This window comes from Emys orbicularis, chromosome 1 (genome assembly GCF_028017835.1).
Source record: "Emys orbicularis isolate rEmyOrb1 chromosome 1, rEmyOrb1.hap1, whole genome shotgun sequence".
Lineage (NCBI taxonomy): Eukaryota > Metazoa > Chordata > Testudines > Emydidae > Emys > Emys orbicularis.
This window is the reverse complement of record NC_088683.1, coordinates 158,616,397-158,640,505: the sequence shown is the minus strand read 5'-3', so window position 1 is coordinate 158,640,505 and position 24,109 is coordinate 158,616,397. Positions and strand designations below refer to the sequence as shown.

General features: G+C 43.9%; 1 protein-coding gene across 5 annotated transcripts in view; it reads right to left on the bottom strand.

Annotated features, from left to right (window-relative positions):
* GSK3B (glycogen synthase kinase 3 beta) overlaps window positions 1-24,109 on the bottom strand; it is a 239,934-nt gene that overhangs the window by 10,635 nt on the left and 205,190 nt on the right. For 2 of the 5 annotated variants that reach the window (XM_065400070.1, XM_065400078.1), the window contains exons 9-11: window positions 8,055-8,093; window positions 5,859-6,045; window positions 610-708 (exon numbers count right to left, since the gene is read on the bottom strand). In XM_065400070.1, coding sequence (XP_065256142.1) covers window positions 610-708; window positions 5,859-6,045; window positions 8,055-8,093 — 325 coding nt within the window. Of the gene's footprint in view, window positions 1-609; window positions 709-1,875; window positions 1,963-5,858; window positions 6,046-8,054; window positions 8,094-24,109 lie in introns of those variants that run through there. The other 3 variants (XM_065400094.1, XM_065400102.1, XM_065400086.1) reach the window with 3 other exon arrangements.

Genomic DNA, 24,109 nt, shown 5'->3' with positions numbered 1-24,109 from the left:
AGAGCATTATTTGGTGCCCAAAGCTGGTATAAGGGCATCCACAATAAGAAGCTGTAACTGCTTAGGTGCAGCAGAAATCAATACACTAAAAGTGAATCCCTTGGTAATCCTTTTTGGAAGTGCTAATGTATTTTGCATTAGTGAGAAAATCTTGTTTATCCACAATCAGTCAAAATTTGATTGGAAATAAACCTTTCAGATGAGGCTCCATTTACTGAGCTGATCATTTCTTTTTTTCCTAGGCCTCTCTAAAACTAGCTAAAGTTTAGAGCTTAACAAAATCAGCGCTGAATGTCTGTGGGGTCCAGAAATTAACTGACTAGGAGGATCTTTAGAAGGTGAGCTTATTCTCATTGTTCCACTTCTTCACACTAGAAATTTGAGTGAAAGACACAGACACTAGGATGCGTCATCAAAATGAGCTGGGTTAGGACTCAGGTTAGTATTGCCAAAGTGCCCACAGCCAGCTAATCCAACAAGACTGAGTTTAAAATGGAGTTGGAATTAAATTATTCCTCATCCACCCCAGGGTCTGTTACTCAAGCTTCTTAATGGAAGGAGTGTAGTTTGAGAGAGAAGGGAGACAGGCAGGCAGGCGCATGTTCTCACCTGAGGCTGCTGTAGCATTTGTAGGGGTTGAAGCAGCTGCTTGATTCCGAGCATGAGCAGGGATGAGGATCGAAGCCAAAGATGGGTTACTTGACAGTTCTGGAGGGGAGGTGGAACAAACAGAGTTAGCTTATAGTCCACACAGAACCTCTGCATGCAGATTAACTCCTTGGGTTTCTCAGCAAACCTAACCATCAATGAAATGTATGCCCTAATAAACAAGGTCCCATTACACTTCCATGTATGTCCATGAGCAAGAGGAAGCCACAGTGATATCCAGCATGGGAATTTCCAGAGCAAAGCGTCTCTGTACAGCTACAAGAAGTGATCATTTCCCAGCGAAAGGAGATGACCGTGGAGTAAGCAAAGCACCGACCAATCCTGGTCCTTGGAAACAGCCTGTTAATACAACTTCATTCTGAGAATCACCCTTTCCCTTCATGAACACACCCACTCACAGTCAGCTTAAAGGAGAAGGCTGATGACAACAGTGTGCTGCTTTGGGCATTGACTGTTACAGGTTCTCCAACAGCTCCGAGGAGTCAGTTCCTTGACTCACAAACTCCATTAGAGACACAAGGTGGGTGAGGTAATAGCTTTTATTAGACCAACTTCTGTTGGAGAGAGAGACAAGCATTTGAGAGATGCCACTATACTGCTGAGATGGGACGGTGTCTTTATCTCTCTCGCCAACAGATGGTCCAATAAAAGCTATTACCTCACCCACCTTGTCCCTCTAATACTCTGGGATCGACACAGCTACAACTATACTGCATTAAACTTCACTAGTCAGGGACCTACAAACCCAACACCAGTGACATAGTTAAGTCTCTTTAAATGCTGACAAGCAGCCTAGGAGGGCTGATACTTCCCTTGAAGGCAGTGAAAAGCCGAAGGGTTTGATTTTCAGGTCAGTTAAATGGAACACAAAAGTTACTACTGTTCTTTCTAAAAACATAACTTAAGAAAAACAGAACAGTCAAGTTGCTGAGGCCCCAAATTTAAAATAGATGCAATATGTATCGGAGTAACAGGCGTCTTATAATGGCAACTGGTGGTAACACTATGAGCTAAGTGTGATGGGGTGGAGCCGACTAGGTCATCAAGTGATAATACTGCAGGCTGCCCTGAAGGGGATCAGTCTAGTACTACACCGAAGCTGGCAATGGAGCAAAGAGGAAGGAGAGTCTCCTGAAGGCTGTTTCAGGAGTGGAAAAGATTGCCTCTAAAGGAAGCCACATCCAGATAAAGCAACGGGGCAGTCACCTCAAGGAAGGAGGAGAAAGACAACCCTTGGCACTGCAAGAACTCGCCTGGGAGAGAAGCGCATGCAGACAGTAGTTATTATAAACCCTGTAAAGAGAGAAAAATCTGTCCTGAAACCAAGTCCAATCATCCCACAGACACACAGGGTGGTTTTGTACATGACTGTCACTAGCTACTGGGTTTTATTTACGAGGCAGATTAAGGAGCCTATAGCTTTTCTGTAACATGTACACTGAATTTAGGGCCTATAAGGGCTGACGTGTCCATTTGATTTTTTTATTTTTCTCAACAAATAACGTAAAAAGAAAAAGTAATTGACTGAGAAGCCAAGCTGGAGAAAGCCCATTTCGACTACTTACTAACCTCTCACCAGTGTACAGTGTTGGGCTGTGCTTCCTCAAAATACACAGAAATACTGACTGGCCATAAACAAACATGAGTCACTGCAATAACTGAAACCAGACCAACACCATCTAACTATGAGCACACGGCTACTAGCCACTCCAGGCCCAAAGAAGTTACTCCACTATTTCCTCCTTCCCCGCCCCAGAGTAATTTCTTAAATCAGTTGGTATAGGGAACCCACTGTGTATCTCGCTCTTTCTACAGCTCTGTTAGCCACTGGCATGTAATCCAACAGGGAAATGAAGTGGAAATATGGACACTTACCCTACCAAGAGCGCAGTAAAAATGTCATTCATCTTGCTTGACACAGTACCCCTTGACGGGAGTGTTTTAGAGATAGCACACCCAGTTAAAATGTATTGCGGCCAAGTGTCTATAGCCAGACTCCCAATGTCTAAAAGGTATGGCTGACCTAGTATAAGTACAATGAGTCAACACAGCTTCCATTCCACTGTGATTCTTCCTGCATCCAGTCATTAAAGAATTCAGCTCACACTGGCAGAATAGCCACTTTCACTCACTAAGCATCTTCCCACCTGTGGTTCAGGCAGAAAAATCTACTAGAAGTGCAAACATGTTAGAAGCTACACTAGGGAGTAGAGATAATAGGCAGAAGAGGCCCGCACCCTCCCCATTGTAACTAGGAATCTAAATTCAGGATGCCGTGAATATCACAATATTTCAACTAGAGACGGATGGATCAATTCAGAGAAAATAACTGACCCAAAACAAACTGCAATTTGTTGAAGTTTAATTAAAGATTTGGTTAAAAACTTGATTGAATACGTGTTCTCTCATTTGTGTGTAGCTGCAACACACCTCCTGGTTCTGCCCAATACTGGACATGCCAAAATACTGCAGGGAATGGCTAGATTTGTGTTATCTGCAGCCTGCCTGCCTCCCTTCTCTCTCAGAAGATTTCCAGCCCAAGATATGAAAAAGAACCTTAACTTTAGGGTGCCTAACTGAATCAAATCCCCAACTCAGCACTCTGAAGCCCACTCTACACTCTGTTAATAAATAAACTAAATATGGCTGTAGGAAGCCTTTGTCTGGAATGCCTTTAGATTGCAAAGACTTCAGCATCTTCTGTCCACACACAATTGTCCAAGACATCTTACAAGGACTGGCTGCCAAACTTGGACCATGTCTTTAGTTCAGTTCTAGCAGAATCAGTGCAGTTTACAGAGGTATATCCCCATCAAGGAAAAGGAAGTCAAACATTACAGAGGTACCAGTTCAGCTTGTCCTCCTAGCTCCATACCATTGCAATGTCTTGTGTTTAGAAATAGACCAGTAGCCTCTGTTCCCAGTATCAATGGGTTAGTTACTTCAGGAATCCCAGAATGCATTGGTAAAACTACATTTTTAAGACCTGTTTGCTGCATACACAAACACTGCTAAACAGTCACAAGGACAAGTGAGAGGACCAAACTTTTCACGCAATTATGTCCCTACAACAATTTCTTCTCAACATAGACAAGCCCTTCAGAGTTTCAGCCCCCATACATTTCAGACTGCACCCGCTTCCAAGCCAAGCTATTTTGTCTGAAAGTAAACTGGACCTGCAAGAGTACTCAGCAGGTTATAGTGCGAAGATTTCTAGTTATGTGGAGACACAGTTCGGTTTCAAATGAAACTTTCTGATTAAAAAAACAAAATAAAACAATACACTGACTGCTCTTTACTGCCTAAAAAAAGACACTGGCAAAATGGCAGCTCTGTGTCAGAGGCAGAAAATAATTTTCTGATCTGCTGGTTCAACTGCAAAACTTCACGCTAGTAATGACTAACACAGCACAGTAGTAACAGGAATATCAGATCCCTCAGTGGGACTGAGCTGGTAGGCTCTGTTACAACACTGGTAGTTCAGGGCGGCAAAAATGTGTAAATGATTGTGGATGGAAGTGATCATAGAATCATAGAAGATTAGGGCGGGAACTGACCTCAGGAGATCATCTAGTCCAGCCCCCTGCTCAAAGTGATGTGGGAGGTTGTGCAATTTCAGCAATACTAGCAACACTTGCACAATGTTGTGTGTGGACAATGCTTTTTACAGATCTAGCAGGACTAAACAGTACAACAATCTCCCCTTGTAATGTATATCGGCCCTGTGTGTGTTGTTAAAACTACATTCCAAATCGGTTTAGCCTGTCCACTCTCTCTCTGGGAAGTGTTTTGGTACATCCAATGCAGTGCACTTCCCACATGGGTAGTGTGAATCATGTTAAGTTGGGGTTCTCAAACTGGGGGTTGGGACCCCTCAGGGGGTCACGAGGTTATTATATGGGGGGGTCGCGAGCTGTCAGCCTCCACCCCAAACCCCGCTTTGCCTCCAGCATTTATAATGGTGTTAAATATAAAAACAAGTTTTTTTAATTTATAAGGGGGGGTCACGCTCAGAGGCTTGCTATGTGAAAGGGGGTCACCAGTACAGTAGTTTGAGAACCACTGTGTTAAGTCAAAAGACTACATTTGTGTTTACCCTCCCTGGCAGGGCTTGAACTAATGTGGTAGCATGGTTTAAAAGTTACATTGTACGGACACAAACCTTGCTTCAGTTACCTGGGTTACAACTGGGCACCATGTTCCAAAGCTGGGAGCATGGACAGGACTCTGTTTCAGGCATAAGAAGGTGGATCTTGCACTTACTACAGAGCAGGCCTCAATGCCTAAACTACATGAGCTGAACTGGAATGGGAACAGATTCCTAGCAGATAACAGTGCATAGGGATTCTTCCCCGCCCTAATGCTCAGAGCTATTTATGTAGAAGACTACACTACAACACTAACAAGCTTGTACACCACATTTCTTGCACTCCATACTTAACCAAACCAACCCTGAAGACTCATCAAATGTGAATGGAGAGAATAAATGATGTAAGGGATGTAATCTTTGCATGTACATATTTTTTGCGGGAAAGGAGGGGAAGGATGGCTAATTTGGTACTGGTGTGGCTGCAGATAGTTCAACATGAAACATTTCAGGGTCATGCTGTGTAATTTAAAAAAAGTTACTTCCTCAAAAGTTCTTACTCTATTTACTGCTGGATGACAGATGTAGTATTTACAGCCCTGGAGAACTAAGGACTTCATATTTCCCCCCCCAGACCAGGCAACCTGGGCAGCAGCAATGCAAGCTTTCCCACATTGCTTCCCAACAATCTGCTTCAAACATGATGAACAGGGTCATCTTTAGAAGGCAATTCAGTCTCCCGTAGTCCACTGGGTCCTCAACCTTTGTGGTGAGACTCCAAACAAAGGTGTCACTTGGACTGTGGACACTAGGAATTGGACTGAAACTGCAAACTTACTTTATGCAATCAGACAGTAATGATTTCCAGTCCCGTGGACTGAGTTTGAATCAATAATGCAAGAGGATAACGATTTCATAACCCTTTCCTCCCCTCCCCCAAAACTGATGCAGTCCATTTTTGAGAACGATCACTGGCTATACAACTGGTCCATGTTCTTGCCCCACCTCTTGATTTTACTACTGGGGGAATGGCATTTGTATGACAGAACTTTTGGCACAGTGCTTCTTCCCAACGGAAGGCTCCTCAACGGTCACAGGCTACCTTGAGTGGTGAAGTTGAAGAGTGCAGGTTTCTCTCGCCCATTGGGTAGTTTGACATTTGGGTCCCGTAGTTCATCGAAGAAAGAGTGCGCACATGCTTCCAGGGGAGTCAGGCGGGCAGTGGGGGTGTACTCCAGCAGACGGCTACATAGTGCGATTGCTTCTGGTGGAGTGCGGGGTCGGAAGACCTACAGAAAAACAAGAGACAGATTGTTTGGACTTGTTCCTTTTTTATTACTGCAGCAAGTCTGAGCAATTAAATCTCTCAGTGCTTAGTGAGTTGAAACTAAATGCTATTTGTGCTAATATAATGGGTCCTCATGTGTTGGGATGGGAGAATCCAGCTTCTGGGGTTGAAAAGGTTAAGTGCAAAGGGTTTTGCTGTGTGGGTGAAGGGTGCAATGCTAGTGAAAGGCTGCATGGGAGAGCTCAGAAAAACAACTTTAAGAATTAAAGGAAAATTAATTGATCTTATGACAACAAACACAGTGGGTGAAATCAGCCATGCATATGATGGGGAGAGGGGTGCAAATGAGCAGGATTGACTGAAAGTTAACATTAAAAAGGTCGCCACCGTTCATTTTGGCAGTAAACAAATGATTTTTCCCCCAATGTGGATTTTTGCAGGCAAGTTGGTCAGATTATTGCTATGGACGACACTGTTCAAGTTTGGAAATGAACAGGCTTGGTGCAGAAAAGCTCTAGTTCAAGTTCACAGGTGCTTCTTCTTCTTGACCTTCTTGTGTTAAGTGATTCCTATTAACAGGGATAATTCCTGCACATTTGGAGTTTGTGAGAACACTAAAAGGTGGTGAGTGAGAAAACTATTTGACTCTCTCAGAAGTTTACCTTGAGGATATAAAGCACAGAGTTCACAGCAGTTCTTCCTTGAAGTTGTCCCTTAAAAATGGTCCTACATAGCCAGAATGACACCCCAAATCTGCCTTCCCCATCTCATTACATTCAAGGCAAAATTGGACAGTCACATCCATGTCCTTAACACCCTGCTCGAGCAGTTTCCGTTCACTCTGTTGCACATAGAATACAGGCCAGGGAGAAGTGAGGTGGGATGGGAGTGTTGAATTCTGATGTCAGCATTTTTGATGCAATTGAGCTAATCCAAAATGCTTTTGCACCAGTGCAGGTGAACCCAAACCACCTAGCCCCAAGGAATGACCTATACATCACATGCTAATTGACTGCAGCCCCGGGCACCTGGACAGGCTCTGCTTCCGTAGAGTTTAAACTGAAGACATTTATGCTCATATTAATTAAAATTAATCAGGTCACTGACAACAATTGACTGATTTTTTTTTTTAACCTGTTGGTGCCCAGCTGGGTCAGGAGCACCTGAGTTAGTTCTAATGCATTCGGTACTAACTCATCATGTCAGGGAATCCTGACTCCTGGAGTCAAAGAGTTAAGGTATTAAGAGAGCAGAATTTGTTCAGGTTGCTGGGAAGATACTGTGGGCACTACAGTAATGTAAGAAATAGCTTCTGTTTGGCACAAAAGCCCAAATGCTGTAGCCCCTGCAGTCACAGAACTTCTGCTGACTTCCACGCTTGAAGTAGCTGTGTGTATATTTTTAGGGGGAGGGGTAGAGGTAGAAGGAAGTTATTTACATTCTGTGTCAAAACCCATTGCCTCCAGAGTTCGGATTACTGACCACAATACAAGGGTGGTGCAGTGGCATACGTTTCCCAAGCTACAGCCCACACAAGAACAGGATAGTCTCCTTTTATTAAATGAAGATAGAAAACAGAGAACCACTGAAATCTGCCCTTTAACAAAGGAATCCCTCTGACCCCCCACTCCCTTAAATTCTTCATCTTTCAGGTCAGTGAACTTCTGTCAACATTTATAGAATTTAAGAAACAACTGCTCAGCGTCTGTCTGGACTGGGAATGAGTCACTCAAGGTAAGCAATTACTACAATAATCTATACGTCAGAAACTGAAAAACCAAAAAACCCCACACAAATACCCACCCTCCGCAAATAAAGAGTAATTTAAAAGTGAAACGTGTGCAGATCTACGCCTATCTAATCATTACCTTCTTGTATGACACGGGGAAAATATTCACCTGCTGCTAGCTGATGTGTGGCTGTTTGAACCCAACTTTTCCACTTCTAGCTTTTCTCTCTCCTCTTTTCAAGACTAGCCCTAATAATTTGAAAAAATGTTTAAGTACATACCCGCACTCCTGAGGTGAAATGTCCTGTTCCTGACGAGTCCTAAAGATGATAATGCAGTGAAATAATCCAAACAGGGGGAGTCAATCCAAAAGAGAATAGTCCAGCAAGGAAAAATATATCCAATATTATAAGAAATCCATGGCGTGGGGGACATAGAAAATGTTTATACAATTAGAAACTTTAAACATCAGTCTCCATAGCAGCAAGTCCAACTTGACCACAGTGTATGCCAAAAAAATTGATTGTGCAATGGTGAGGCATAGTATAGAAACATGTCTATGTTAATTTATGTTCCAATGCCAGTGCGTTTACTAAAAAATAAATAACAAAAAAAGTTGAAATCAAAATTCTAACTAGAAAGAAAAGGGTAACTGAGCTGCCATATTGAAGAATTTGCAGTCCTCTCTGTCCTGGATATAAATGTCCATAGACAATGGGGCTGAATTAGTTTGTCTTAATGTGTGCATCCCTCATGCACAGACTACATACATATTTTTCCTCTGTAAATCTGTCCCAGAGACACAATGTGAAAATTTTTTTAAAAACCAATTTATGATTTCTGCTGACGAGAAAATAAGAAGTTTTAATTTGTATTTCTAATTTGGCTGTCTTAAATTTGTGTGAGCTATGAGTGTATCAGGCCGCCGCGGATTATTCTCCATTTTGGATTGACTTCCCCACCAATGGATTTGTTTTGATGATGTTATCTCTTTAGGATTCTTCAGGAACTGGACATGTCTCCTCAGGAGTGAGGGTATGGACTTAATTTTCTCACTTTATTGTGGGATTTTCCCCCTTATACCCTCGCACCCATTACTTAAAGCAAAAACCTGCATCTTTTAGCTATAGTAATTCAACACAGTTCCACCTGAAATTCTGACTAATTCACCCACCAAGAACTACACAAAAGGGTACAACATTAAACATTAAGAGCAAGGGACAGTCACAGTTACAGGTGAAGTGCACAACAATATGTATGCCAACACTTAAGCACAATGGGGCGCATCCTGAAAGCTGGGATGGTGTCAGTGCTCTATTGTGCCCAAGTGCCTAGAGGACAGACGTGACTCACCGTTAGCTGTGAACTCCCTCACTTTTATGTTCTGGTGAGACAGTTAAACATTCTCAATGTAGTTTTCAGTGAGGGAATTGATTTAGTAAATAATCCGCGGATTATTTTTTAGTCTGCGGACTAAAATTTAGTGCACGGACTAAAATCCGGCCCGTCAGAGTAAAATCTACTTCAATTTACAATACATCTGGGTGAAGGGGAAAAAAAGCTAAGTTCACAAAGTAAATATAGTTGGGGAGACTAACATTTAGTATGCAGACTAAATACGGCTGGGCAAAATGCACAGCAAGGCCACAAACAAAAACAAAAAGAACAAAAAAAAAAAAAACCCACTGACAGGAACTTTTAAAGTGATCAAATACTACCCCCACCTGCGCAGCAATTCATTTTTATAAAATGAAATAACTCCTTTTTTCAAGGTGAGATGTCCACAGTAGGGACACACTAGTAAATTTCATTTTCAAAAATGAATGTGTTTTGGAGATAAACAAATGCAAAAAAAAAAAAAAAAAAGTCTTTACATATAACATTTCTCAAGCAGAATTTGCACTTGCATAACTCAAAAACTAAATTTCCCAAAACCACCATTTTCAGGCTGAGACCTCGCTTGCCAGAGTTTCAACCACGATCACATTTTTTATGGCTGAGTTACAAACCCTGTGAAAATTCTTCTGTAGAATGGACACATAGATTCATCTGAATAGCCATACAGTTTTTTCCTTCCACTCCCCAATGACTCTCTACTATATCAAAAAGCTGGAATACAATGCTAGTTCTTCCTTTTTTCAAGTCTGTTGTCGATGTTCAAATGCTAATAAACCTTCATGGCTAAATAGGAAAACCAAGTCTGCTGCCTCTTCCAAATGGCCCCTCCTTCCTAATATACACTGTGATCAATGTGCATTTTACTAATCACTTTCCAGAGACTGGCAATCATCTTAGACCTTTCAAAAGCCATTGCCAAGTTAAATATCTCTAATATGACACCCTGTTCCATTCCTCAAAAGGTGAATTAAGAAAGAACTTATGTGAAGTCTTTGTTCACAAGCAGCATATTCACCTTTAATCTTCTTAATTTAAACTAGCTGCAGTTGGTTAACAGTGCTCCTGACCTGGCTGAATTTTAAAATCTTTCTACAGTGAGAGTGAGAAGTAAGAGGACAGACACACATCTTGCTTTACTCAATCAGCATTCAGCTCTCAAACCAGACCACATGGGATACTGGCAACTATTGTTTTAACCAAATGGCTAGTCTGACTTTCAGTCATTGACATTCTTATAACAGACTTTTTTCATGCACAACATGGAAATCTCTTTTCTCTGTATAATTAAGCACCGAATCCGAGGCTTGACAATGTTACCCCAACGTGCTTGTCTATCCTCATATGTGTTACAAGACATTATTTCATGCCATCAGCCATCATGTGTTTTGCATGCAGATTCTGGCAACTGTTAGCATGCTGTGACATCCAAGAGAGCAGAGGCTTATTAAAAATAACTATGTTGCTATTGCATAAGAACGGCCATACTGGGTCAGACCAATGGTCCATATAGCCCAATACCCTGTCTTCCGACAGTGACAGTCAGGAGCACTGTATTTCAGAGGGAATGAACAAAACAGGCAATCCTCAAGTGATCCATCCCCTGTCGCCCATTCCCGGCTTCTGGAAAACAGAGTCTAGGGACATTTTAGAGCATGGTTTTGCATCCCTGCCCATCCTGGCTAATAGCCATTGATGGACTCATCAAGTTCTTTTTTGACTCATCTAGTCTTGGCCTTCACTGCATCCTCTGGCAAAGAGTTCCACAGGTTGTGCGTTGTGTGAAGAACTACTTCCTTTTGTTTGTTTTAAAGCTGCTGCCTCTTAATTTAATTTAGTGACCCTAGTTCTTGTGTTATGAGAAAGAGTAAATAACACTTTCTTATATACTTTCTCCACAATAGTCATGATTTTATAAACCTCTATCATATTCCCCCTTAGTTGTCGCTTTTCCAGGCTGAAAAGTCCCAGTCTTATTAATCTCTCCTCATATGTAAGCTGTTCCATACCCCTAATCATTTTTGTTGTCCTCTTCTGTACCTTTTCCCAATTCCAATACACCTTTTTTGAGATGGGGCGACGACATCTTCATGCAATATTCAAGATCTGGGCGTACCATGGATTTATATAGAGGCAATATATAGAGGGGAGGGATAGCTCAGTGGTTTGAGCATTGGCCTGCTAAACCCAGGGTTGTGAGTTCAATCCTTGAGGGGGCCATTTAGGAATCTGGGGCAAAAATCTGTCTGGGGATTGGTCCTACTTTGAGCAGGGGGTTGGACTAGATGACCTCCTGAGGTCCCTTCCAACCCTGATATTCTATGATTCTATGTTTGCGTTAAGTTAAAAGGGCAAACTCTGCTATACTTCCTGTGGTCTCTCTTGTCTTTACAGATGTAAGAGAGTAATGGAGACTGATTATTTCTTCCAAAATAATGTAGTTTTTCATAATTCTTCAAAAGTTCCTCTCTCCCATTTTTCACAATCTGTGTTATGGCTGTGCCATATTTCCATAGACTAAAAAACAGGGGCAAAATAACTAACAGTGAAAATAACTGTATTTGAAATAAGTAAAAAACCACTAAAGTTTTACTGGCAAGTTCAGGCCATCCTACTCTGTGTGTAGGGGGCAATGGTTTAGTGTCATCTGCAAACTTGCTGAGGGTGCAATCCACGCCATCCTCCAGATCATTAAATGAAGATACTGAACAAAACCGGCCCCAGGACCGACCCTTGGGGCACTCCGCTTGATATCGGCTGCCAACTAGACATGGAGCCATTGATCACTACCCGTTGAGCCCAATGATCTAGCCAGCTTTCTATCCACCTTATAGTCCATTCATCCAGCCCTACTTCTTTAACTTCCTGATCACTTTCCTCTCCTCTAAGTGCTTCAGAATTGATTCCTTGAGGACCTGCTCCATGATTTTTCCAGGGACGGAGGTGAGATTGACCAGCCTGTAGTTCCCCAGATCCTCCTCCGCCTCCTCTTTTTTTAAAGATGGGCACTACATTAGCCTTTTTCCAGTCATCCGGGACCTCACCCAATCGCCATGAGTTTTCAAAGATAATAGCCAATGGCTCTGCAATCACATCCGCCAACTCCTTTAGCACCCTCGGATGCAGTGCATCTGGACCCATGGACTTGTGCTCGTCCAGCTTTTCTAAATAGTCCTGAACCACTCCTTTCTCCACAAAGGGCTGATCACCTCCTCCCCATATTGTGCTGCCCAGTGCAGTAGTCTGGGAGCTGACCTTGTTCGTGAAGACAGAGGCAAAAGAAGCATTGAGTATATTAGCTTTTTCCACATTCTCTGTCACTAGGTTGCCTCCCCCATTCAGTAAGGGGCCCACACTTTCCTTGACCACCTTCTTGTAGGCCAATTTATAAGATTAATGACAAAAGAATACAACAAAACATAGAACTAAATTATTTATGTCCCACAAACATTTTTATATCAATTAAAATGAGAATGAACAGAATGAATAATCTATTTGATTGTTTGATAATCTCCCCCCAAAACTATAGTCTGAACATGAATTTTGGAAGCTGTAGAAGCAGAACAGAATCTGCATAAATCCTGGGAGAAAGTGAGGATAGCAACAGCGGGAAGGAAAGGTGGTAGCAATAGAGAGATATAGCTAGTACCAGCAAGAGGAGAGAGAAAAGCTCACAGATGAGACTGTGCTATTTGACCTCAAGCCCAGACTGATGGAAAAGAACAAGGCTGGCCTGCAGCTAATACAAAAGGTCCCAAGTTCCAGGATCAGTCATTAGCATACTATTTAAATGTGCATACATAGAGAGATAAAAGCTAGTAAGCAAATAGGTTTATAATAATACAGTACTTTGGTAAATACTTCATTCTGGTATTAGTTCTCCACTGTACTATATGAAGAACGCATTCCTAAAGACAGCATCCACCAACCTAGTCTATAATGCCTCCTGAATGTTTACACAGATGGCCAGATTACTGTCCTGCACAGCTCCAAAACGAAAATCAGACTGCGCCAATAAACTTGGAGAAATATCAGAAGGGCTCAATCCCAGCAATACAAGATTCCTGGATGCAGTTCATCTTAAGTGGTAACTATCTTCTCCAGTCATATAAACTAATTATAAACTTATAAATAGATACATTCATGGAGGATAGGTCCATCAATGGCTATTAGCTGAGATGGTCATGGATACAACCCCATGCTCCGGGTGTCCCTAAACCTCCAACTGCCAGAAGCTGGAACTGGAAAACAGGGGATGATCACTAGAAATTGCCCTGTTCTGTTCATTCCCTCTGAAGCATCTGCAACTGGCCACTATTGGAAGACAGGATACTGAGGTAGATGGACCATTGGTCTGAGTCAGTGTGGCTGCACTTATATTTTTAGGGGCTTACTCACAGGGAAGGAAAAACACTGCTTCATAAATTATGTGAAAATCAGAGAACATCTTAGAGGTATGGGAATAGACCTTAACCTGTGCCGCCTACTACTTTGCTGTGAAGGAAGACAATCCCCTTCAAAAACAGAACTTGGTCTCTTGTACTCTTCATTTTTCATTTCCACTACCAAAATGACTCTTGTCCATTGTCATCACACCACTGGCCTGAAGATTCTGGGGCAGTTAATGGAATTACTCTTTTAGAGCACACCCAAATTTAATAGACTACTGTTTTATGTGAGAAAATTGACTTCACATGTGAAAGTCTTGCAAGGGACAGTTATCCCAAGACACCAGAAAGACTAGGATGACTATAAATAACACCACATGCCAAAAGATAGTGTGCACATTCTGGTGAATTTTACAACCTATAACTAGGGCTTTGTGTCTGTCACAGAGGTCGAGGAAGTCACGGATTCCGTGACTTTCCACAACCTCCGTGACTTTTGCAAGGGCCAGTGTGGCTGACCCCAGGGCTGCTCAAGCAGCTGCTCAGATGGCTCTCAGGACAGCCACACCAGCCGCTGCTCCGGCAGCCCGAGACAGCGGTCCCCGGCCAACTGGAGTAGCCGTGGTCTGCTGGTCTGGGCAGCGGTCCCACCGGCCGGAGCAGCTGCGGTCCACTGGCCCGGGCAGCCATCTCCTGCCGGCCGGCCAAAGCAGCCGTGGTCCCTGGCAGCTGGTGCTGCTGGCCCTGGGTGCCCCCCCAGTAGCGCTCCCCAACACCCCAGTGCCCCTCAGATTTAATCACAGGTATTTTTGATATAAGTCATGGACAGTGAATTTTTGTTCATTGCCCGCGCCCTGTCCATGACTTGTTCTAAAAATACCCATGACTAAATCATAGCCTTACTTATAACCCATATAAACATCAGCCATCCTCACAACAGTCCTGTGTGGTAGAAAGAATTATCTCCATTTTATAGAGAAGGAAGTACAGCAGTCAGATTAAATGATTTGACTAGAGGAAGGAAGACCAGACCTCTCATGCTACTGTGCTACCCTCATGGCCAGGAGTCACACTGGTAGCTCAGTAGAGAAGCTAGCTCTGCTGTAGGCAGCCGGCTGGAAAGGCGCTTCCAGTGACCCATCAGTAGCAACCTGGACAGCAGAGTCCCCACACCAATAAAATGATCAAGGGTCCATGCAGAAATCAAGAGAGCTGTGACTATGGTTTACATGCACCCTAGTGATTAGCTTTCGACAGCTGTTAAGGGATTGTAAATAACCTATCAAGTATCAGGGGGTAACAGTGTTAGTCTGTATCTACAAAAACAACAAGGAGTCCGGTGGCACCTTAAAGACTAACAGATTTATTTGGGCATAAGCTTTCGTGGGTAAAAAATCAGAAGATACAACCGAATTTGCTCCAATCCCCCAGACAGAGACAAACATCTATAAGATCTTTATCAAGCATTCTTAAAACTACAATACCCACCTGGGGAAGTAAGGAAACGGAGCGAGACGGGTACCCAGAAGTCACCTACTACAGGACAGGCCCAACAAGGAAAATAACAGAACACCACTGGCCATCACATACAGCCCCCAGCTAAAACCTCTCCAGCACATTATCAACAATCTACAACCTATCCTGGAAAACGATCCCTCACTCTCACAGACCTTGGGAGGCAGACCAGTCCTCGCTTACAGACAGCCCCGCAACCTGAAGCAAATACTCACCAGCAACTACATACCACACCACAGAAACACTAACCCAGGAACCAATCCCTGTAGCAAACCTCGTTGCCTACTCCATATCTACTCAAGCAACACCATCAGAGGACCTAACCACATCAGCCACACCATCAGAGGCTCATTCACCTGCACGTCTACTAATGTTATATATGCCATCATGTGCCAGCAATGCCCCTCTGCCATGTACATTGGCCAAACTGGACAGTCCCTACGTAAAAGAATAAATGGACACAAATCGGACATCAGGAATGGTGATATACAAAAGCCAATAGGAGAACACTTCAATCTTCCTGGACATTCTATAACAGATTTAAAAGTGGCTATACTTGAACAAAAAAACTTCAGAAACAGACTTCAAAGAGAAACAGCAAAACTAAAATTCATTTGCCAATTTAACACCATTAACTTGGGCTTGAATAGGGACTGGGAGTGGCTGGCTCATTACAAAAGCAGCTTTGCCTCTCCTGGAATTGACACCTCATCTATTATTGGGAGTGGACTATATCCACCCTGATCGAATTGGCCCTGTCAACACTGGTTCTCCACTTGTGAGGTACTCCCTTCTCTTCATGTGTCATTACATAATGCCTGCATCTGTAATTTTCACACCATGCATCCGAAGAATTGGTTTTTTTACCCACGAAAGCTTATGCCCAAATAAATCTGTTAGTCTTTAAGGTGCCACCGGACTCCTTGTTGTTTTTGTAAATAACCTGTGATTCTCAGGAAATACTGAAGACAAGCTTTCAACCCTAGCAACTGGTTTACAATGGGGAAAAGAGCAAGGCTTTTAAAAAATAAAAGCTGAGACTGTCTCTGGCATTTATGTGTTTCTCAGAGCAGGAATGGGCCGGTGACCAAAATCTTCATCAGTGCAAAGGCCAGCTCCATACTTAACCATGTGAGCCATCTTTCAGACTTCTCGGGGAATGGTTCAAAAAGAGGGCCCATACAGCCAGGTAGCTCTGCGCGCTGCCTCCATCTGCAGGTGCCGCCCACGCAGCTGTGGAGCAGGCGCTCGGGCAGAGCTCAGAGGCCCCTAGCCACACCTCTGCCTAGGAGCCGAGGGACATGCTGGCCGCTTCTGGGGAGCTGTGCGAAACCAAGTAGGGAGCCTGCCAGCCCCACCACCTCTCCCCACTAGCATCCACAGCACCACTAGGCCACCTCCCGCCCAAGCACCCGGGGTTCCCCCCCTCCCCTAGAGTACACAAGATTTAGTCAGGGGTATATAGTACAAGCCATGGACATGTCACGGGTAGTAAACAAAAATTCATGGCCCGTGACCTGTCCATGATTTGTACTAAAAATACCTGTGCCTAAAACGTAGCCTTACTTATAACTACATTCATGTCAATAGGGGTGGGGGATGGGTGGTTTGGGAGGACTGGCACCTGCAGGAAGGAAGTGTTCAGTTAAACAGTTTCAAGAATCTCCGACATATGGATGCAAACCTACAGTCCCTATCCATGTCCATACTGTACTTAGTGATATTATACTGCGTTTACATAGATGAGAGGTCTTTAAATAAAACTAGATTTACTGGGTTTATGTGCTCTCCTCAATGAAGGCAAGGTGGCATAATGGGGTGGTGGTACTGTCTGTATCAGATCACAGGAAAAGATCAAGAATGTGTAGTATATGTAGCGCTAACAAGTTTAAAATAGTTCCAATTCTGAGGCCCACATGGCCATTACTATCTAGAGATTGTGTTAAATGCATTAGAAATACCCAAGACAACAGGTCCCAGCCCCAAAGACCTTGTAATCGACGTAGATGACACAAAGACCAAAATTGGAGAGCACAGTAGAGTGTGGTATGTAACACAAGAATATTTAAGCCAAGTTTGCAATGTTTTAAAAATATCTTCCTTCATTCCCCTTGCCTATTTTACTTATTTATCTTTATTATAAATTATCTTTTTATATTTACTTTATGATTAAGAGTTTGTAACATTTATCCAACATGGTACATACAACAGATACATTTCTTTCCCACTCCCCCTCGTTTTTAATGGTTTTTATTTCCAACATAGTTTTATTAAACTAATTCTTTCCTAAAATGGTTTAGCTCTTTCCTAGGACTAATCCTTTCCCATTTTTGTAACATTTGTTAATTCTCTTAACAAATTCCTATTTATGCTGTTACCTATTGTTATTAATCCTTATCCAATACCCCTACCCTGCTCCCAACAATTTCCCACCCTTTCAGAAATCACAGATACCAGAAGATACCATTATGATAATCTAGTCTGACCTTCTATACACAACACAGACTACAGGACCTCCTTGAATTCCTGTTTGAACTAGAGTGTACCTTTTAGAAAAACATCCAATCTTAATTTTAAAAAGTCACCAGTGATGGAGAATTCACCACAACCTTTGGTAATGGCTTCCAATGATTATTTACTCTATTAAAAATGTGTGTCTTATTTTTAGTCTGAATTTGTCTGGATTCAACTTCAGCCATTGGATCTTGTTATACCTTTGTCTGCAAGATGGGAAAGTCCTTTATTATCAAATATTTATTCCCTATGTTGGTATTTACAGATTCTATGGCAAACACTCTCTTTGTTATGCTAAACTTCTCTTTGTTATGCTAAACAGTTTGAGCTTTTTGAGTCTTCACTATAAGACATTTAATCATTCTCATGGCTCTTCTTTGAACCCTGTCCAATTTATCAGCATCCTTTTTGAATTGTGAGCACCAAACTGGACACAGTACTCCAGCAGTGGTTGCACCACTGCCAAATACAGAGGTAATACAAGCTCCCTATTCCTATTCAATATTCCCCTGTTTAGCCCTTTAAATCATAGTGCTGCAGTGGGAGCTTATGTTCATCTGATTATCCTCCATGAGCTCCAAATCTTTTTCAGAGTCCCTGCTTCGCAGGATAGAGTCCCTCATCCTGTAAATATGGCCTGCATTTTTTGTTCCTCATTTTTTAGTGAGTAACTTCTCATTTGGACATATTAAAATTATTATTGTTTGCTTGCGCCCAGCTTGACCAAGTGATTGCTCTGTATCAGTGGCCTGTGCTCTTTCGTGTTTACCAATCCTGCAAACTTTATCAATGATGATTTCATGTTTTCTTCCAAGTCATTGATAAAATTGTTAAATAGTGTAGGGCCAAGAACTGATACTTGATGCCAAAATGCTAGCTCGTCTACAACTTTGTCCATCTCCAACCATGTGCAATCCAGTCCAAGAACACAGATGACTCGGCCAAACCCATTTGGTCCCATGAACATTTCTGAATTTTTGATTAAATAAGGGGCAGTCCCAGTCCCACGTGCAGTGGAATATGGAGGCTAAATGGGCCCAGTGCAGGGAAATCCTCTACATTTTGTCTGTTTCAGAGGATGAACAGTTTTAAACTTTGTTTTATTTAGTATTGCTTCTAGATCTACTATTCCTCTCTCTTCTGCAGGGATCTTGAGCTAAAATTTTCCGAAGTAACTAATGACTGAGTGCCCAACTGACAGGTCTTGCCCCTTCTCACAAATCAACTGCAAGACCTGTTGTGGCTGCACTGTCTGATTTAGGTCTTTGCAAGTACAACGGTGCTTTCTAAATTATTTTTGTCTACTCTGTCATTAACATTTAATCTCCTGATAAAACTATATGTTTTTTTCTGCAGAGGTAGATGTCCATACTACCCATTCTTGTGATTCTAGGGAGATCTACTTTTATTCTGTTTTTGTCCTACCATTCACTGTCTAAAGAACATTCTGACTCTTGGCAGCAGTCTCAACTGGCAGCCAAAATCTTGGGATGTTGATGACAATCATTAGATAAGGAGGGCCTAATGTTCTCAGACCCAGACCTGGGTACTACATGAAGGCCACCATAGATCCCAGAGCTTTGATACAGAAAAGTTTTGAAGTTCAGCTTCTGATTTCAGTTTACGGTGGCACATGCCATGAGAAATTTTGCTCCTGAAATTGATCAAGGAAGACTCTCAGCTACTGCAACAAATGAAGCAACATTAAAGGCATTCTGCTCTCCATTCACCATCCATCTATGATTTCCCAGAAGATCCAGCATAGTTGATTGCAGGTTCCCATGGATGAGCCAATCATCTAGAGAAGAGGCTAGACAACATCTAGATAGATACATGACTAAAGAGGCTTTTGTGCAGGCTCACATTTGGAGATTGGGAAATGTATTGGAAACAACTGCTAAACTGAATCAGAATGCCTTGTTCTGGAAATATTTCCTTGGGCTCAGAATCATAAGAATTTCAACTGACCCATTAGAAGGAGATATGGAGGTAGCATCTAGAAGGTATATAGTACAAAGAAATGCTCCCATTTCACAACTTAAAAATGGATAGCAGAAGGATCCAGTCAGAGACTCAACACCATCACCATTTATGCTGTTCAGAGACCGCAGGGGATGTAAGTCTTGCAACCCTAGGTATTATTAAACAGAGGAAACCCGAAAAGTCACCTGCATCTGAAAATGGTCCAACATTTACAGTATAGCTGTTTTCAAGGGCAAGGTTCTTACATGCTGAAGTGTCCCCATCCCCCTGGGGTCTAAATCTTGTCAGAATATCCTCACACAACAGTTTCAAGACACTAATTCAAAGACGTGCAGATCCTCACCAACAGAAATTAATCTGTCAAATTTTTTTTGCTGACGTGTGGCCAGAGAGACCATTCAAAACTTTAGTTTCCTCATGAACCTGTTGAGATTGCACAGGTCCAAGATGGGTCTGAGGCCCCCTTTTACTTTCGATATTAGGAAATACCGGGAATAAAACCCCTTTCCCCTGAGCTCTGGCGAAACTTCCTCCACAGCCCCCATCAATAGGAGGGTTTGTACCTCCTGGATCAGAAGTTGCTCGTGAGAGGGGTCCCTGAAGAGGGATGGGGAAGAGGGGTCGGAGAGGAAAATTGGAGAGACTATCCCATCTCTACCATGCGGAGGACCCAATGGTTTGAGGTGATTTGAGACCATGCTTGGTAGAAATGGGATAGATGTTCTGAAAACGGGAAAGAAGGATCCAGTTGAGAGGTTGGTATAATGCCCTTGGGCGCATCCTCAAAATATCTGCCTCGGGCCTTGTGGCTGCCTGGATGACCCAGACCCCCTGTTATTCGGGGATTGGGATTGGCAACGAGGTTCTGGTTTCTGTGATGCCTACGGTTCTGGTCCTGCCTAAACTGTCCCTGGTATAGTTGTGTCGTGGGTTGAGGCCTAAATGGTCTACGCTGGGTGGCAGGTGTGTGCAGAGCCAGCGATCTTATAGTGGATTGGGAGTCTTTCAGACTGTGGAGTCCGTTTTCTTCAAAAATAATGTGGCTCCCTCGAACGGTAGGTCCTGAATTGTCTGTTGGACCTCCCTAGGGAGGCCCGAGGTCTGCAGTCATGAGCAACGGTGCATTGCGATGCCCGAAGACATTGTCCATGTTGCAGAGTCCGCTAAGTCTAACGCCCCTTGTAGCGATGTCCTGGCGATCATTTTGCCCTTGTCCAAGAGAGCCGAGAATTTCGGCTTAGCATCTGGTGGGACAAGGTCTGAGAATTTGGACATTGCGTCCCATGACTTGAAGTTATGTTGGCTAAGGATCGCCTGCTGATTAGCCATCCAAAGCTGGAGCCCTCCGATGGAGTATATCTTCCTCCCGAAGAGATCCAGCTTCTTTGCGTCCTAAGCTCGAGGGTAGGTCCTTGCTGCCCGTGCCTTTCCCTTGCGTTAACAGTCACCACTACCAAGTCTGGCAGGTGGTGGGTAAACAAGTATCCATAGCCCTTGGAGGGCACAAAGTACTTTCGCTCAACTCCCTTAGCTGTAGAAGCCAAAGACGATGGTATTTGCCACAGGTTTTTGTGTTCTCCTGAATGGTCTTTATCAGGGGAAGGGCCACCCTGGTGAGTCCCGCTGGGGATAAAATATCTATCATTGGTTCTGACACCTCGGTGACCTCCTCCATCTGTACCCTGAGGTTCTGAGCAACCCAGCTTAGAAGTTCAAGGTGGGCTCTGCTGGCAGGAAGGGGAGACCCCAAGGATGTTCCTACCACTGTCTCATCTGGAGATGATGATGAGGATCCCGGAATATGGGAGGGGCCCTCCTGCCCATCCGGCTCCTCAAAACGCTGCGGCTCCACCCCCAAGTTGGAGTCTATTTTGGTGCCGGCCATGGTACTGGTCGCAGTAGCAGCACTGTCCATGGTACTGAGAGTAGCCATGGTGCTGGGTGTGTTTTCAGTGCCTGGCACAGTACCAATCATGGTGCTGGTGGTGGTAGTGGTGGCTGATGCCTGGGAGAAATCCCTGGCTCTGAACGCAGTCCTTCTCTCAGACGTGACCAAAAAGGAGCATACCGAGGCGGACCTCTGGTACTGGTGGTAAGCCCACGGGGTCCAGAAGGGCCACTGGGACGGCATCTGAGCGGATACCTACCATTGTGGTGGCCACGGTACCAGGGAAAAAGTTTGGATCATCTCCGCTGACTGGGAGTGCCGGCTGCTACGGTGTCGGCTTCTCCGTGACACACGAGTCAGTGTCTGATGCGAACTCCAGTGAGTCCGCGCGCGGGGACCATAGTGGGTGATGTAGATCGTTGCTAAGTCATAGCCGGCTTGCCCCTGGACTTCACCAGTGGCCTCTGAGTCATTTGGGGACTCGGGATCGGTGCCGTGACACCATGGTCTGGGGAGTGGGGATGTGTCAATGTTATCAGGTCCTGCGCCGCCTCATAAGTCTCGGGTATGGAAGGGAGGTCCAAATCCTCCACTTGAGTCCCCACTGGTGGCACCAGACTCAACAGTCCCTCCCAGGGGCCCAGAGTCGATGGGGCCGGCCATTGAGTTGAAGGGGAGGTGGGGTCTTGCACTGGTCTCCCTCCCTTAGGTTCACATTCCCGTGCACGGGAAGGGGAACGCCCTCTATCAGTCTTTTTGTGCTTCTTCTACGGGACAGGAGACTGAGTGGTGCCGAGATTGATCCCGTGCCGTGCTCTATGCCGGGAAATGCCGGTGCCGAGGGTCTCTGACCCCAGAGTCCTTCCTTGGTGCCTCCCGGACCGAAGCCGGAGCGCTGCTCACCAACGCTGAGGAGTCCAGTGCCGCGTGCATGGGGCTTGACTCAGATTGAGGGCGGAGAGCTGCTTTCCATTAACAGCAACTTTAGTCTGTGATCCCTCTCCTTCTTCCTGCGGGGGCAAAAGCGCCTACAGATCTTGCACCTGTCTGGGACTCCCCCAAGCCAAGTGTGGGTCACCCTTTGGCATAGGCTTCTGGCAAACCCCGCACGGCTTAAACCCCTGGGTCCGAGGCATGCCCCCGGCCCAGGAGAGGGATGGGGAAGCGGGGAAGGGAAACACCCCCCAGTACCCCAAGTCCAGAAGTCCAACTACAACAATTTTTAAAAACTATCTTTAACTATTTACAGAAAATACGCTAGAGGATCACTTGTTGAAGATGAGACACGAAATGCTCCGACGACCGCCATTGACGGTAAGAAGGAACTGGAGAGGTGGCGAGTCGGAAGGGCCGTATACGCGGCGCCATGAAAGCGCGACTCCAGAGCCGAGCCGACAGGTGCTGCTAGGGGAAAAACCTTCCGGCAAACTGTGCGTGCACATACCTAATTGAAATCTATATGAGCAAGCACTCAAAGAAAAACTGAATTATGCAAAAAGAATACATAGCATGTATCATTGCCCGGAGGGACATACATGAACTCTATAGGACTGTCACTTTTCTTTCTGCCATTGTTTCACTAGGGACTACACCTCATTCCAAAGTTGTCTTCATAGTTCTTTTTGTGATATTCAAGGCAGCTATTACAGAAAGAAAGAATCAATCACTGGCCTTTGGAAAAGCACATGAAGTAGTTTCTTCTGTAATTTGTTGCTGGATGTTCACAATCTAGGAACATGAAACCCTCCTTAGTCCATCACAGCCCAGACTTGCTGATTTTCTGGGCACATTGTAAAGCCCCCCCCCCCCCCCCGCACTATTGGAAAAGCTTGGGCTGAAGGGTAGAGGGTGGTCTGATGCAAGGTTAGTTTTGTAGGTGAGAATTATTTTGGTTCTTCATAGGCAGCTAAGTGTGCATTTTGGTAACTTGACATTTAATTGCTGTAAAAGTAGACAGAGCCAAAGATAAGTTCTTCAAATTAAATCAATGTAAGTAAAAGTAGATGATTCTGTCCATACTAATTTTGTTATAGAGGGCTGTATTGGGAAATATGACTGGAGACATTCTGAAAATAGACAAGATAAGTCCTCCAGCTTCAGACAGAAAGTTTTTGTAGGAGGGAAGATTGGTTTTTTTGTTTTTTTTTTCTGAACAGCCTAAGGGTTTGTCTACCTGGAGACATTTCCCAGCATTACTACACTGTTATAATTATACCACTCTAGTTATACCAGTATAGCTTCCTGTGTGGACACTCCTATTTGGAGTAACAGTGGTCTTTCTTTGGTTTAGCTTATGTCATAACTACAGCGGTGTAATTATACTGGTATAGTAATGCCATTAGTTTTTCCCATGTAGAAAAGCCCTAAATTACATTGTAGCCATAGAATTACAGTTAGACAGATCCCGTTCCTCTCAGACAACTGAAGAGTGTGGGCTGAAGAAAGGCACTGAATCCTAGAAACAGCAGCACGATACTGAGAATGCTGTGGCCTCTTCAAAGGGGCAAAGGATTGAGTCCCCAAGAGCCCAGAAAGCAGTATTTGAGTAAGACCAGGGTCAAGGCCACTTGTAAAGGGGCTATGATAAGTAATGCCAATTGAATAGGCATGCTTTCATACCCCCTCCCTCCTTGCCCCCCATAATTTATGGAAA